This window comes from Myxocyprinus asiaticus, chromosome 45 (assembly GCF_019703515.2).
Source record: "Myxocyprinus asiaticus isolate MX2 ecotype Aquarium Trade chromosome 45, UBuf_Myxa_2, whole genome shotgun sequence".
Lineage (NCBI taxonomy): Eukaryota > Metazoa > Chordata > Actinopteri > Cypriniformes > Catostomidae > Myxocyprinus > Myxocyprinus asiaticus.
This window is the reverse complement of record NC_059388.1, coordinates 13,142,585-13,156,609: the sequence shown is the minus strand read 5'-3', so window position 1 is coordinate 13,156,609 and position 14,025 is coordinate 13,142,585. Positions and strand designations below refer to the sequence as shown.

General features: G+C 40.6%; 2 protein-coding genes across 3 annotated transcripts in view; one reads left to right on the top strand and one right to left on the bottom strand.

Moving 5' to 3' along the window:
* Positions 1-14,025, bottom strand: part of cacna2d4a (calcium channel, voltage-dependent, alpha 2/delta subunit 4a) — a 47,906-nt gene that overhangs the window by 13,920 nt on the left and 19,961 nt on the right. The window lies entirely within an intron of this gene.
* On the top strand, positions 1,177-12,999 carry lrtm2a (leucine-rich repeats and transmembrane domains 2a). Its single transcript, XM_051687893.1, has 4 exons — positions 1,177-1,506; positions 4,434-4,597; positions 7,933-8,529; positions 9,641-12,999. Exons 2-4 carry the CDS (start codon positions 4,537-4,539, stop codon positions 10,096-10,098), a joined length of 1,116 nt encoding a protein of 371 aa, XP_051543853.1. The 5' UTR covers positions 1,177-1,506; positions 4,434-4,536; the 3' UTR covers positions 10,099-12,999.

Here is a 14,025-nt window from a genome sequence, read left to right as displayed (position 1 = left end):
GTCTGTCTGTCTGTCTATCTATCTATCTATCTATCTATCTATCTGTCTTTTTATCTTTCTAGTCATCCATCAGTTGATCCATCCAACCATGCATCCATCCGTCCGTCCGTCCATCCATCTATCCATCTATCCAGTCGTCTGTCTGTCTGTCTGTCTGTCTGTCTATCTATCTATCTATCTATCTATCTATCTATCTGTCAGTCGATCCATCCATTCATTCATATATCCATCCATCCATCCATCTAGTCATCCATCCAATTCATCCATCCATTTGTCTGTCTATCTATCATTCTGTCTATCCATCCATCCATCATCCATCCATCTATCTAGTCTTCATCAGTCGATCCATCCATCCATCCATCCATCCATGTATTCATTTTTTCATTCATATATCCATCCATCCATCTAGTCATCCATCCAATCCATCCATCTGTCTGTCTTTCTGTCATTCTGTCTGTCCATCCATCCATCCATCCATCCAGTCATCCATCCATCTGTCTGCCTGTCTATCTATCTGTCTAGTCCATCAGTCGATCTATCGACTGTCTGTCTATCTATCTAGTCCATCATCCATCCAGTCATCCATCTATCTATCTATCTATCTATCTATCTATCTGTCTGTCTGTCTGTCTGTCTGTCTATCTATCTAGTCCATCAGTCGATCCATCCATCCATCCATTAATTTTTTCATTCATATATCATCCATCCATCTAGTCATCCATCCAATCCATCCATCTGTCTTTCTGTCATTCTGTCTGTCCATCCATCCATCCATCCATCCATCCATCCATCCATCCATCCATCCATCCATCTATCTGTCTGTCTGTCTGTCTGTCTGTCTGTCTGTATGTCTATCTAGTCGTCCATCCATCCATCCATCCATCTATAAAGAATCAGCTGTTTCCTCAACCCCTCCTATCTCCCCTCATCCCTCACTAATGTTACTATCTTTGACAAGGCTGGCACACGCTTACACTGCACGCCTCACCACATGCACATATGGAGAAAGCAACACACACACACACACACACACACACAATTACTCACACACACACACATGCGCACTAAAGGCTAGCCTGAGAACAGCACGCGCTTGAGAGACAACCTCCTGCCACACACACACATACTCAAGTGGATTCTGTGGACTGAATACACCAATACAGAGGCAAGCCGTTCTGTTGGAAACCACAGAGAATAGCACCCCCCCCCCTTCTCTTTCTCTTGCGTCCTCCTCTCTCTGAGAATTACAGCGAGGCATTGCGCAGGATTTAACTCCCCTCCTTCATCTACCTCTTCTTTATTTTATTTTTTTTCTTCCTCCAATCCATCTTTTCTTCAGTGGCAGCCATTGCTCTTGGCAGCGGAAGGATATTTTCATTTCCATATTGGAACGTTACGAGAGCTGCGATTCGCTCATTTCTCCCACAGCCGTGTGTGTGTGCGTGCATGTGTATGTGAGTGTGTTTGAGCTTGGGGGGACACTGAGAAGGACGGCATCTAAAGACGGTGAGTGAAACACAGTTAACCTTTAATACACATAGATACACATACAAACATTAAAATTTTCCTTTTTGAATGTGAATAATTACTGAAACGCAAGATTTCTGTTGTGTAGAGGGAGGTTTTATGAGACAGATCGCATGATGCTGTTTTGGATTATGGATACAGCATTTGATGTCCAGTTTTTGTTAAGACACAAAGGATATGTAAAGGTGTGTGTGTGTGTGTGACTGCAGGTGATGTGCTGGAATGAGTGTATTTTGAGTGTATTTAAGCATGGAGGAGTGAGATGGCATCAACAATACAATACAGTTTGGAATCCTGAACATATCTTTTAACATATGCATGTATACACAACCACATTTACGGTAGGACCAAAAAACATACATTTGTGTAATAAGTTTGTATGTAATGTACATGCATATTGTTTAAGTGAGTGTGCTTATGTGTCTTTATGTGACTGTGTGCATCTTTGTTTGTGTTTTTCTGCTTTTAATAATTGATGGCCGTGGCCTCCATGTCATTGCTTCCAACGTTTCTTCGTTCTTTTATTACAGCTGTTGACTTTGATGGACTTCGTTTGTGTGTGTGTGTGTATGCATGAGAAAGAGAGAAAAATTAACCAGCCGGATTGGTTTAGGGGTGAACATCTAAAGGGCATTTCTATTTACTTGTGTGTTGTAAGTCACAGAGTAACAACACAGGCACATACATACTGTAATGCACATGCATGCTCGCAGACACACATGCACACAACTGACCTTGTGCTTTCACAGGAAGTTAGTAAGACGTGGGGTGAGAATGTGTGAAATATGCACTTGAATTTACGTGGCGAGAGATGCTGCTAAAGTGAGAGACTGTTACATGAAGTGTGTGTGAGAGAGTGTGTGGGTGAGTCAAATGACACCATCCCTCCAACTAATTATCCTCTCTTCACATACACACAAATACACACACTCACATATTTTCACACTCATATGTTCTAGGAAACATAAAGTGTGGAACATATTCACATGCTGAGCAACTGCAAAGCCTTTTCAGAAACACCTTCACACACTCACATAAACATAAACTTTCACTCTGTCTTTGTCTCACACACACACACTTGCAATATAAGATCTAAATGTCTGCACATGTTTCCTCTGTGCAGTTTCGGATGACAGGTTGGTGAATTGGTGTTGTGTTGCGCAAACACACACACACACACATACACTCTCTCTGATGGATGTGGCAGGTGCCAAGGCCGAAGTGTCACAGAAAGGGAGTCTAAGACAGCCGCAGCCATTTTACAGCACACCAGCCTGCCGCAAACAGAAGCAACTTGTAACCTTGGGCTCAATATTATTTGACACACACATTCACAGCATTGCATTACACAACTAGTATTACATAATGTTACGTCATTATAATAATAATAATATTCCCACCTCTGTCATGTGCTGTACAGTAAGTGTTGAAGCTTTGTCCGTGTCATATTACTGAACCGCAACGAACGGCATCACATCTACCATGTTAGTTCTGTACTGCTGTTTTGTAAGGTGGAGAACTGTTACAGTAAGTACCACTGCTGTGCACCCAAAGGGAAATTTTATTGCTCAAAGGTTGCTCTTTCATAACTCAGGAGATTTAATGGAGATCTCAGTTGTGCTGTATCAAATTAACTCAACTCAGATGTTTATGTTAAAACTCCTTGAGAGAAATACAAATAGAAACCACTGAGAAAATTGTTGACATACTGTACTGTAAGAGTATAAATTAAAAAAAGTAATGTGGATAGAATTGCTCAGATAATTTGCTCTTTGAAGAATGTGATGTGGAATTTTTCAGTTCATGTATTTTGGCAAATCTGAGCACAGATTTCTTCTGAAACAATGAGGAGACACATGTGAGATTACTGGGGTCTTTTCTCAGAAGAAACATCCAAGAAGATGATTTAAGCAAATGTCTCCATTTGATCTCATTCCAGTCTGAGAAACAACTGAGATATTAAAGGGATAGTTCATCCAAAAATGAAAATCCTCGCATTATTTACTCACCCTCATGCCATCCCAGACGTGTATGACTTTCTTTCTTCTGCTGAACACAAACAAAGATTTTTAGAAGAATATCTCAGCTCTGTAAGTCCATACAGTGCAAGTAAATGGTGACCAGAACTTTAAAGCTCCAAAAAGGAGATAAAGTAATTATAAAAGTAATCCATAAAAATCCAATGGTTTAATCCATGTCTTCTGAAGCGATCCAGTTGATTTTGGGTGAGAACAGACCAAAATATAACTCCTTTTTCACGGTAAATCTTGCCATTGTAGTCTCTAGGCACGATCATGATTTCAAGCTCGATTACACTTCCTAGTGCTTGACACATGCGCTAGATTACATTTTTGTCTGTTCTCATCCAAAACCAACTGGATCTCTTCAAAGGACATTGATTAAATCACTGGAGTCTTAATGATTACTTTTATGATGACTTTATCTCCTTTTTGGAGCTTCAAAGTTCTGGACACCATTCACTTGCATTGTAAGGACCAACAGAGCTGAGATATTCTTCTAAAAGAAAGTCATACACATCAGGGATGGCATGAGGGTGAGTAAATGATGAGAGAAATTTAATATTTGGGTGAACTATTCCTTTAAAGAGATCTCATTTGTGATTTTTATTTCTTATGAGGTCCACTGAAAAAATGCTATTGGAAGTGAATTGTTAATTTATTCCTTTTATAAACTAGTTTTGATTTTCCATGCAGACAAGAGTAAAATAGCCATGGCATGACAGTGACACTGCTGTTACCAATATAGTTTAGTTGAATTTCACCACATCTACAGCGCATAATGAAAAAATGCAAACCACACTGCTCACAAACTCATACTTGCTAAAAGAGGCAGGAGACAAACGCTCATTCTAAACAGTCATATTAACCCTCAAACACTCTCTGCAGTGTCTTCACTGCCTGGCCCCGTATCGCTGCCCGTGGAGGCTGGCATCAGGGCCGGCTGATGCCCCAGCTGATCTGAGAAAGCTGCAGTCGTAGAAGCACAGACATGCAGCTCAGCACTGCACCTGCAGTGAGTCGCAGGAGGAGAGGAAACCCGGACAGCCAAGGTAAGCCCATCAGACACACACATATACTGTACACACTCTTCTAAAGGGGTTGGGCATCAAAAGAATTTGAGTACTCCATTCATTACAATTTAAATGCTTCCTGTGCAGTTTACGAGCTTTTAAATGCACCACAAACATTAAAACAGATGTTAATCAATGATCTAAAATAATCCCTGCAGAAAAGATCAGCATTTGTTGTGTTTTGGATGCTGATCTGCAGTGTCTGGTGTCTTCATCAGGCTTCTTAGCCCACCAGTTAGACCAGCATAAACCTGCTTGAACCATGCTCCATAAACCATGCTGGTCTACGTTTGTCTTTTCAGCAGAGATTATTCATGTGTTATTAGAAACCAAACTGATGCATTTGTAAAAAAAAATGTTTTACTTATGATATTAAGTGCATGTGTGTGGGAGGAAAGGAAGTGTATGTTCATGTGCATGCCATAGGGTAAGCTGGTATGTGTGCATGTGTGTTTGTAGAGGAGTGTGGCAAACATCACCAGCTGCCCCAGCAACAGATGGATCAGGACGGCTTTAGTTAATATGTCTCTGATTAAAGATCTGCATGCAGCAAAGCAGAGGCAACACACACACACAAACACATAGTTCTGCCGCATTGTCCGCATACATATTGTGTAGGTCCCTCTTGTGCCACCAAAACAGTGCCAACCCACATCTCAGAATAGCATTCTGGGATGATATTCTTCTCATCACAATTGTACAAAGGGGTTATCTAAGTTACTGTAGACTACGTCAGTTCGAACCAGTCTGGCCATTCTCTGTTGGCCTCTCTCATCAGCAAGGATGTTTTTGGCACCATTCGGAGTAAATTCTAGAGACTGTTGTGTGTGAAAATCCCAGGAGATCAGCAGTTACAGAAATACTCAAACCAGCCCATCTGGCACCAACAATCATCCATGCGATTATCTAATCAGCCAATCGTGTGGCAGCAGTGCATAAAATCATGCACATACGGGTCAGGAGCTTCAGTTAATGTTCACATCAACCATCAGAATGTGGAGAAAATGTGATCTCAGTGATTTGGACCATGGCATGATTGTTGGTGCCAGACAGGCTGGTTTGAGTATTTCTGTAACTGCTGGGATTTTCATGGACAACAGTCTCAAGAATTTACCCAAATGGTGCTTAAAACAAAAAACATCCAGTGAGCATCAGTTCTGTGGATGGAAATGCCTTGTTGATAAGAGAGGTCAACAGAGAATGGCCAGACTGGTTCGAACTGACAGAGTCTACGGTAACTCAGAGAACCGCTCTGTTCAATTGTGGTGAGAAGAATATAATCTCAGAATGCTATTCCGAGGTGCAGGTTGGTGCTGTTTTTGCAGCACGAGGGGACCTACACAATTTTAGGCAGGTGGTTTTAATGTTGTGGCTGATTGGTGTATACAGTAGTGAAAATATGGACCTGCTGGTTTAAAGTCACTCTTGTAATCTGTAAGTTTAATATGTGCATAATATATCTATAGTATATACATGATGACAAGCATACAAACACATGGGATTCTTTGTGGCTTCCTGCATAATTGTTTTCAAAATAAGGAACATGAGACAGAGGAGGAATTAATTATGAATTTATAAAAAAATAAATAAAAAAATAAACAAAATCAGTGCTGAATGCGGTTCGGTTCAGTTCTGAGTGCTCAGTTGATGAGTATACAGCACCACCACAATCTGGCATACTTCACTGGAACAACTATACAGCATCGCCTCAACACTGCATGCTGTCACCAAGACAGGCACCTGAATGTCTCTTTAAAATGCAGAGCGTTTATAACGCTCTTCTCCATCATGAGATGGATTACTGCTGCCATGAGAGCTAGAAAATGTACACAAACATCCCTTTTAAGTAAAATTTAGTGTATCACCTGCTTTCTGCAGGCAGTAATAACAAGACGTTTATTATGCGCTGAGTTTTGTGAATAAGGCGCAATCTACAATGATTCTAATTTTCACTGAAAGGAGGGATGTTTGTGCTAAAAATACACTAAGCACAGCGCTATATCGATGTTTTAGCACCTGGTTAAAGGAATGTTCTGGGTTCTACACAAGTTCAACTCAATCGACAGCATTTGTGACATACCACAAAAAATATATTTTGACTCGTCCCTCCTTTTCTTTTAAAAAAAAGCAAAAATTGAGGTTACATTGAGGCACTTACTATGGAGGCAAAAATGTGAAGCTTATAATTTTGAAAAATTGCTTTTAAGCACGTTCTTCTGTTAAAACTTGTGTATTATCTGAGCTGTAAAGTTGTTTAAATCGTCCTTATTTTCTTAAGGATTTACGGCGTTACGTCAACTAACTTTACACAGAAAATGTTAGTTATCAATTTTATCGTCATGTTAACATGCATGTTGTTTATGTCTTGTGGCTATACTTGTGAAACAGTGAGTATTTTAATGTTTACAGATTGACACCATTCACTTCCATTGTACGTGCCTCACTGGAACCCAGATGTTTGCTTTTTTTAAAGAAAAATGCTGCCGACTGAGCTAGACTTTGTATTGAACTTGGAATATTCCTTTAAGCTGCGGGTCCTGAGAAAGAGCAGCATAACAGGGTTCTAATAACAATAGTCATATGGTATGCCTCTCGACACACACTTATCCTCAGCCAAACAGAAGAAAGAATAAAAAAGGGGAGAGAGTTAGCGCTGGGGAGAATGGGATATGATGAAATGATTGAGATTACACAGAGCTGTGTGAGTGTGTATGAGAGAGAGCATGTCTGTGCATTTCTGATGGTTTTTATGTGTCTCTGATTATAGAGGGATCAGGGTGTTGAGGGTGGTCAGGATCAGATATCTGAGTGCTGTAACTGCATCTGTCTGCACGCACACTGCCAAACACTCACACATACACATTTAACACTGAGACAACTGGGGACTCAACGTTTGAAACGCAGTCTTCAATGATAGCATGTGATCGTCTCACGCACACACACACACACACACACACACACACACACACACACACACTCATACACTGCTGCATAAAAGAGAGAGGTGCTGAACAGTTGGCAAAGGTTTGTTTAGTTGAGACAGAGAAAGGGAACTTCTCTTGTTACCTTAGAGGCCCATTATATTTACACCGTACACTCTTTAAACTAAAGCTTCCAGTTAGAACAAAAAAGGGTAGATCCTGACATCCTGAAAGCCTTTAGATTCTACAAATAACTAGAAACAAAGCTACCGTATGGCTTCATAACACATTTAGTGGCACTAAATCAACACCTTTCATTTCAGTCAAAGCAGGACAAAGTGGCTTATCTCAACTGTTTCAGAAAATATACACTTTTTCTCTTCTCTCACACAGGGCTGTTAGGTGTGCTGAGTGTGTGTGCTACATTACTGCAGTTATGTGCTGGCTGTCCTTCAGAGTGTGTGTGCAACTCATTGGAAGCAAACTGTAGTGGGCGGAGTCTAGTAAATGTGCCCACTCTGACCTCTTTTCCGGAGAGTACACATACCCTCCTCTTGACCAATAACCGTCTCTCCTCCCTGCACATATCTGCCTTCGCCAACCTGAGCACCCTGGAGACACTCGACCTGTCCAACAACTATCTAGACAACCTGCCTTCCAGGCTGTTCCTTGAGCTGGGTAACCTGAGTGATTTGAGTCTGCGTAACAACAGCTTGACAGTTTTGGATCGTGAGCTGTTTCGTGGCCTGACCCAGCTGAGGAAGCTGGATCTGTCTCTGAACGGCCTTGCCGCAGTGCCGCTGGGCCTGCTGGACGAGCTGCAAGGGCTGACCTGGCTCTCCTTGGCTGGGAACAGACTTCACGCACTGGAGAGAGCCACATTTGAACCTCTCGTCAACCTTCAGCATCTTGAGCTTGGCATGAACCCCTGGGAGTGCGACTGCAACCTGAGAGACTTCAAGCACTGGATGGAGTGGCTGATATACCGAGGTAAGGAATGTGTGTGTGATTCTCTTCAAGCAGACAAACAAGACATTAAAGAAGCTGACAGGCTGTGCATTACAGTGACCTTACTATGGGTAGAAGGCTTAAACACCCCTTAACCATGGTTAATTCACTGTAACACATGGTCTGAAGTGGCTTATTGCTTTTACAAAATGGCAGCAACAGCAATATTATAAAAGACACCAGTGTTCAATAAATATATTTATTAATATTAAAAATCGGAATAAACAATTGTTCTGCCAATTAATACAGCTCATAAGCCTAACTGTAGGCTTATGTATGTTATTAACAGTAGCAACTTAGCATATGTTTGTGCATTTATCTGCATTTTAAAATGGCTTTGAACATGGCTCTTCCAGTAAGATTTTAGAGTCTGATCTATCCTGTGTTTTATAATTGTTAGGGTTAGGTTCATTCTTTGCCATATGACATACATAGGACAAGTTTGTTTATTAAAAGTGGTTAATTAAGCCTACAGATATAGATGTGACCTAGTGGTTTGTGCATGTGCTCCATACATATAGTGGGAGGTACACGTTAGATTCCTGCGTCGAATCCCGATCCAATTCCCTATTCTCTCACCAATGATTTTCTGTTCCCCTCCAACCATTTGTGTCAATAAAATGTGGCAAATACCCCAAAATAAAATCATTGTAAAAGGGGACTTGGGAAGCCTCTACCTCTCACTTTCTCTGTTTCTTATTCTGCCTCAGTCATTCTACTCTGAGTCAGAAAGACTCATTTCATTCTATTTTAAAGCAGCTTTGAAAAAGTAGGGGGATTGAAACAGACCAGAGAAGCTGAATCACAAAGCTCTTAGTTATGTGTGTGTGTATAAAAAGACAGACTATAGTTATGGTGGGCTCCAACTCTGTATGCATGTCAAGCATATTAATTATAAACCAGCTACTGCACTTCCGCTCTTCCAAACACACACACGCCAACTGAAGAGGGCTGCTGACCCTCCTTGATACATGGTGCTATTTTGGAGGGCCTAAAGCAGTCATTTAAATTCATTAGAGAGAACTATTGTTTACCCCGGAGAGCTCAAATGTTGATTTTTTTCTTTTTCTCTCTCTCTTGCTCGCTGTCGTAGGTGGTTATGTCGATGCGATTGAGTGTACACTTCCGAAGGACTTGAGGGGGCGTGACATTCGAGGCGTACCTGTGGAGATGTTCAACTACTGTTTGCAATTGGAGGATGAGAATGGGGGCAGGACTGGGGGCACGAAAGGTGGATCTCCACCATGCGCTCGAACAACGCCCTCTCCGTCATCCGAAGGTGCAGCAGTGCGTACCGAGGCGGAGCTACCAGATTGTGTGAAACAACGATATCGGCCGGTCAGTGTTCGCAGGGCGATCGGTACAGTGGTGATCGCTGGTGTGGTCTGTGGAATCGTGTGTATCATGATGGTTGCTGCTGCAGCGTACGGCTGTATTTATGCCTCTCTGATGGCAAAATACCAGCGAGAGCTGAAGAAAAGGCAGCCGTTGATGGGTGACGCCGAGGCAGAAGGCGACCCAGAGGACAAACAGATCTCATCAGTTGCATAGGGAAATGGGGGGAAAGGGGGGGGGGGGTCAGAGTTCAGAGGTCAGCTGCAAATATAGTGAACCTTTAACTGGATTAGCTGCACATTGGATGATGGCTTAGCTACCTAGTGGAGAATTCGTCATCCCTGTTTCCTGTTTCTCTGTCCTTCCTGAGACCCTCTCTCACTCTTAGACTCACATTTTATTCTAGCTAAACTTTGACCTTTATGCCACAGGACAAGAGGGACCACTCAGCACTTTAGAACTACCCCACCCTCCCGCAAGGTTGAGAGGATCTCAGCAGAGGAAGTGTGGATAATTCTGTTCACCTTTCTGAACTTTGATGTTTCTAGAGGATCATATGCTGTCATTAGCATTAGCCTCTGTAGCAGCCTAACCATCAACCCAACCACCAATCTTAAACCTTAACCCTGATCCCTAACCCCCAACCTTAATCCTTTTACTTAATCCCAATCTTGAACCTAACCCTAATCCAAACCTCCAACCCTAATCCTTATACCAAACCCTAATCCCAGTCCTAAACTTTATGCCTAACCCTAACCCCCTAATCCCTAATGTTGACTTTTACTCCTACCCCAATCCTATCCCTCAACCCTAACCTCAACCTTAATTCTAACTCTTAATGTCGACCCTAACCCCCAATCCTTATCCTTATACTGAACCCTACCAATCTCAATCCTAACCCCCAACCCTAATCGTAATCCCTAACTCTATCAGACAACCCTTACCTTCAAACCTAATCCCATGTGAACTGAACGTAACCCCCACATATCATATCTGAAATATTACCTCCTTATTTATCAGATATAATATATTCTATACAATGTGAAGTGACTCCAGTTTTCATGTTTTTAAGTTTGTCCTCTGTATTGTGTGCTAATAATTTGTGTTTATAACATTGTTTGGTTCTTTGTTTACTATTTGCTGTTTCTCCATGTTCATCTCTAGAGGTCAGAAGTGTTTTTTGTAAGACTAGAAGACTCCAGCCCTGGTGTCTATCGTGAAGTGTCTTGAAGTATCGTGAAGTGCTAATGTAGAGCAGGCTGAGGATGTTGATGTTAGTGGAGGGTGGCTGAATGGGCTAATTAAACTGGCTATTGAAAATGTTAATTACACCTTGGAATAAGACTTGGTGGTAAAAAAGCACAGTGGCCCAAGAGGATGGCTACCCTCTACACAAAAACAGAAAGACAATGGCTGAGAAACAAATAAACTGTACCTTTAGTAAGATAGACTTTTCTGTGCAATATAAATCAATGTCTTTGTTGATCTGTTGTTTAATTCTGGACTAGGCTGTCATAGTTGTTTTAGCCAGATCTTTTCTCTTGGGCTGTCGATGGAGCCGATTGCCTGTGTGATTTTCTGCTTGTGGACCAATTAGCATAATCCGCTTTTATTTGAGGGCAGAATTTGTTTAGAGTAAACTATTTAGATGCATTTCTCTTGGACTTGCAGAAACCCACAGATAATATCAAAATAAGCTTTTCTGCTGCAATCAACATCAGTGACTGATCGAAAAAAGCTCTTTCAGAGTAGAGAGTGAGCCAAAACTGACTGCACACAAAAACATTTCCCCCTCTGTATTATTGGAAAAAAAAAAAAAAAAAAAAAAAATAGAATCTGATTATAATGTTACTAATAATATCAAGAGTATGGTCATCATTGGCTGTTTAGGCACTATGCTGCCATCTCTAGGAAGGATGAGCAAAAGGCAGTAGGTTGAGGAGCAAACATCACACCACCTCATCGGGATTTAAGAGATGCTCTCCCACTGTAACTATAGCAACAAACTCTCCCACACATAATTCATTACCAATGCAAATTACTGGTAAGGTTACTGGCAAAAAGTTGCCAATGAAAGTGTAACTAATATGTGTGCTATGACCCACACCAGCAGTTAAGAGTCCAGGACTTTGTGTTCAGTGATATTTGCAGGCAGCCATAAGCTGAATATATATAAATACAGATATACATTTATTCAAAAGTATGTTGAATATATGTATATATTTTGATCTGTGTTTTACAAACTATTTATGAAAATTTACTTAATGGCAAAAACTTAGTATACGTTTTGCCCAGTTGATATTAAGTGTTTCCTGTGCAAATTCCTTTTGTAGTGGAACTCCTAAAAAAAGTTACTCCAGCCTTTGAATTCAGAGAAAATTACTAAAGAGAGGACTTCTGTCTAGTGGATGCATTGTCTCCCGACATTACTGTTCATTTAGCTCTTATTTTATACAGCATGTGTCATTGGCCCGTACTCTGCACGGGGGCGAAAAAACACATACCCTGTAACCTCAAAAGCACTTTTGCCACTGGACAATTACGTTGTCAAATTGCACTTATGCAAATATTCTCAAAAGTGAGCACATGCTTGTTTATTGATGATGTCAGCAATGCGCTTTATCTGAATATAAGCCGACAGATCAGTTTTATGTAATGTCAGTGAATATGAAGGAATATGTTTATAAATGTGCAATGACTTAGCTGGGGTGTGTTTACTCTCTACATTGCCTGAACTCTGTCCCAATCGTACACATGAGAGCAGGGACACATCACACACTACACAACACACCCTTGCTAAATAAAAGCTTTCTAAATCCTGTTGGATGAGAGGAAAGGATTTGTCCATTTGACAGAACTGAAAGCAACTCTATGAAATTTAGGTTTAATATCTTATAGCTTATTGATGTGACTCTTTCTTCACTGACCTTTTTTCTAAGACTGATATGAGATCCTTCTTTATATTTTCGCTTGATAAAAAGCAGTTTGAAATATGATTTGTGAGATGTGATTTAATTCTGTGTTAAAAAATGAATAAAGAATGTATTTCCGTAAAAAGTTGAGGTGTACGAATCAGCACACACACACACACACACACACACACACACACAAACAGTTTTTTTTCTTTGTTATTTATCATGATGTGGATTTACCTATTTTCATTAAGACATTATTTACTATGTTTATTAAAGTGATAGTTCACCCAAAAATGAAAATTCTCACATTATTTACTCACCCTCATGCCATCCCAGATGTGTATGACTTTCTTTCTTCTGCAGAACACAAATGAAGATTTTTAGAAGAATATCTCAGCTCTTTAGGTCCTTACAATGCAATTGAATGGTGACCAGAACTCCAAAAGCTCCAAAAATAAGATAAAGTCAGCATCAAAGTAATCCATAAGACTCTAGTGATTTAATAAATGTCTTCTGAAGCGATCCAGTTGATTTTGGGTGAGAACAGACCAAAATAAAACTTTCCCTGTACATGTAGATAGCAGTCTCCTTGGTGATCATGATTTCAAGATCGATAATGCTTCCTATAGCGCCATCTAGCACTCTGTGCATATGTCAAGCACCAGGAAGAGTAATCAAGCGTGAAATCATGATCATGACTTGAGACTGCAATTGCAAGATTTACAGTAAAATAGGAGTAACATTTTGATCTGTTCTCACCCAAAACCAACTGGACTGCTTCAGAAGAAACTGAGTAAACCACTGGAGTCTTATGGATTACTTTTATGCTGACTTTATCTCCTTTTTGGAGATTTTAGAGTTCTGGCCACCATTGACTTGCATTGTATGGACCTACAGAGCTGAGATATTCTTCTAAAAATCATTGTTTGTGTTATGCAGAGGAAAGAAAGTCATACACATCTGGGATGGCATGAGGGTGAGTAAATAATGTTAGAATTTTCATTTTTGGTGAACTATCCCTTTAAGCTGTTTTCCTCATTGGGGACCATTAGCTAGTCCCCACAATGTAGGCAAAACCCGACCCACACACATACAGTTTGTACAAATTGTTTTTAAACAGTGTGTTTGCTCAAAGTCACACAACATGGCGGAAGATCCTCAAACTCAAATGACACGGACAAACTAAGCCTCGCTTCTTGTCCATTCATTTTTATCTTTTCCTTCTCAT

What these genes read in the sequence shown, in the direction of transcription:
- lrtm2a (XM_051687893.1), top strand. Translation starts at nt 4,537, where the DNA reads ATGCAGCTCAGCACTGCACCTGCAGTGAGTCGCAGGAGGAGAGGAAAC. An exon ending in AGGAAACCCGGACAGCCAAG is followed by an intron (nt 4,598 to 7,932) that starts GTAAGCCCATCA and finishes TCTCTCACACAG; the next exon opens with GGCTGTTAGGTGTGCTGAGT. An exon ending in GGAGTGGCTGATATACCGAG is followed by an intron (nt 8,530 to 9,640) that starts GTAAGGAATGTG and finishes TCGCTGTCGTAG; the next exon opens with GTGGTTATGTCGATGCGATT.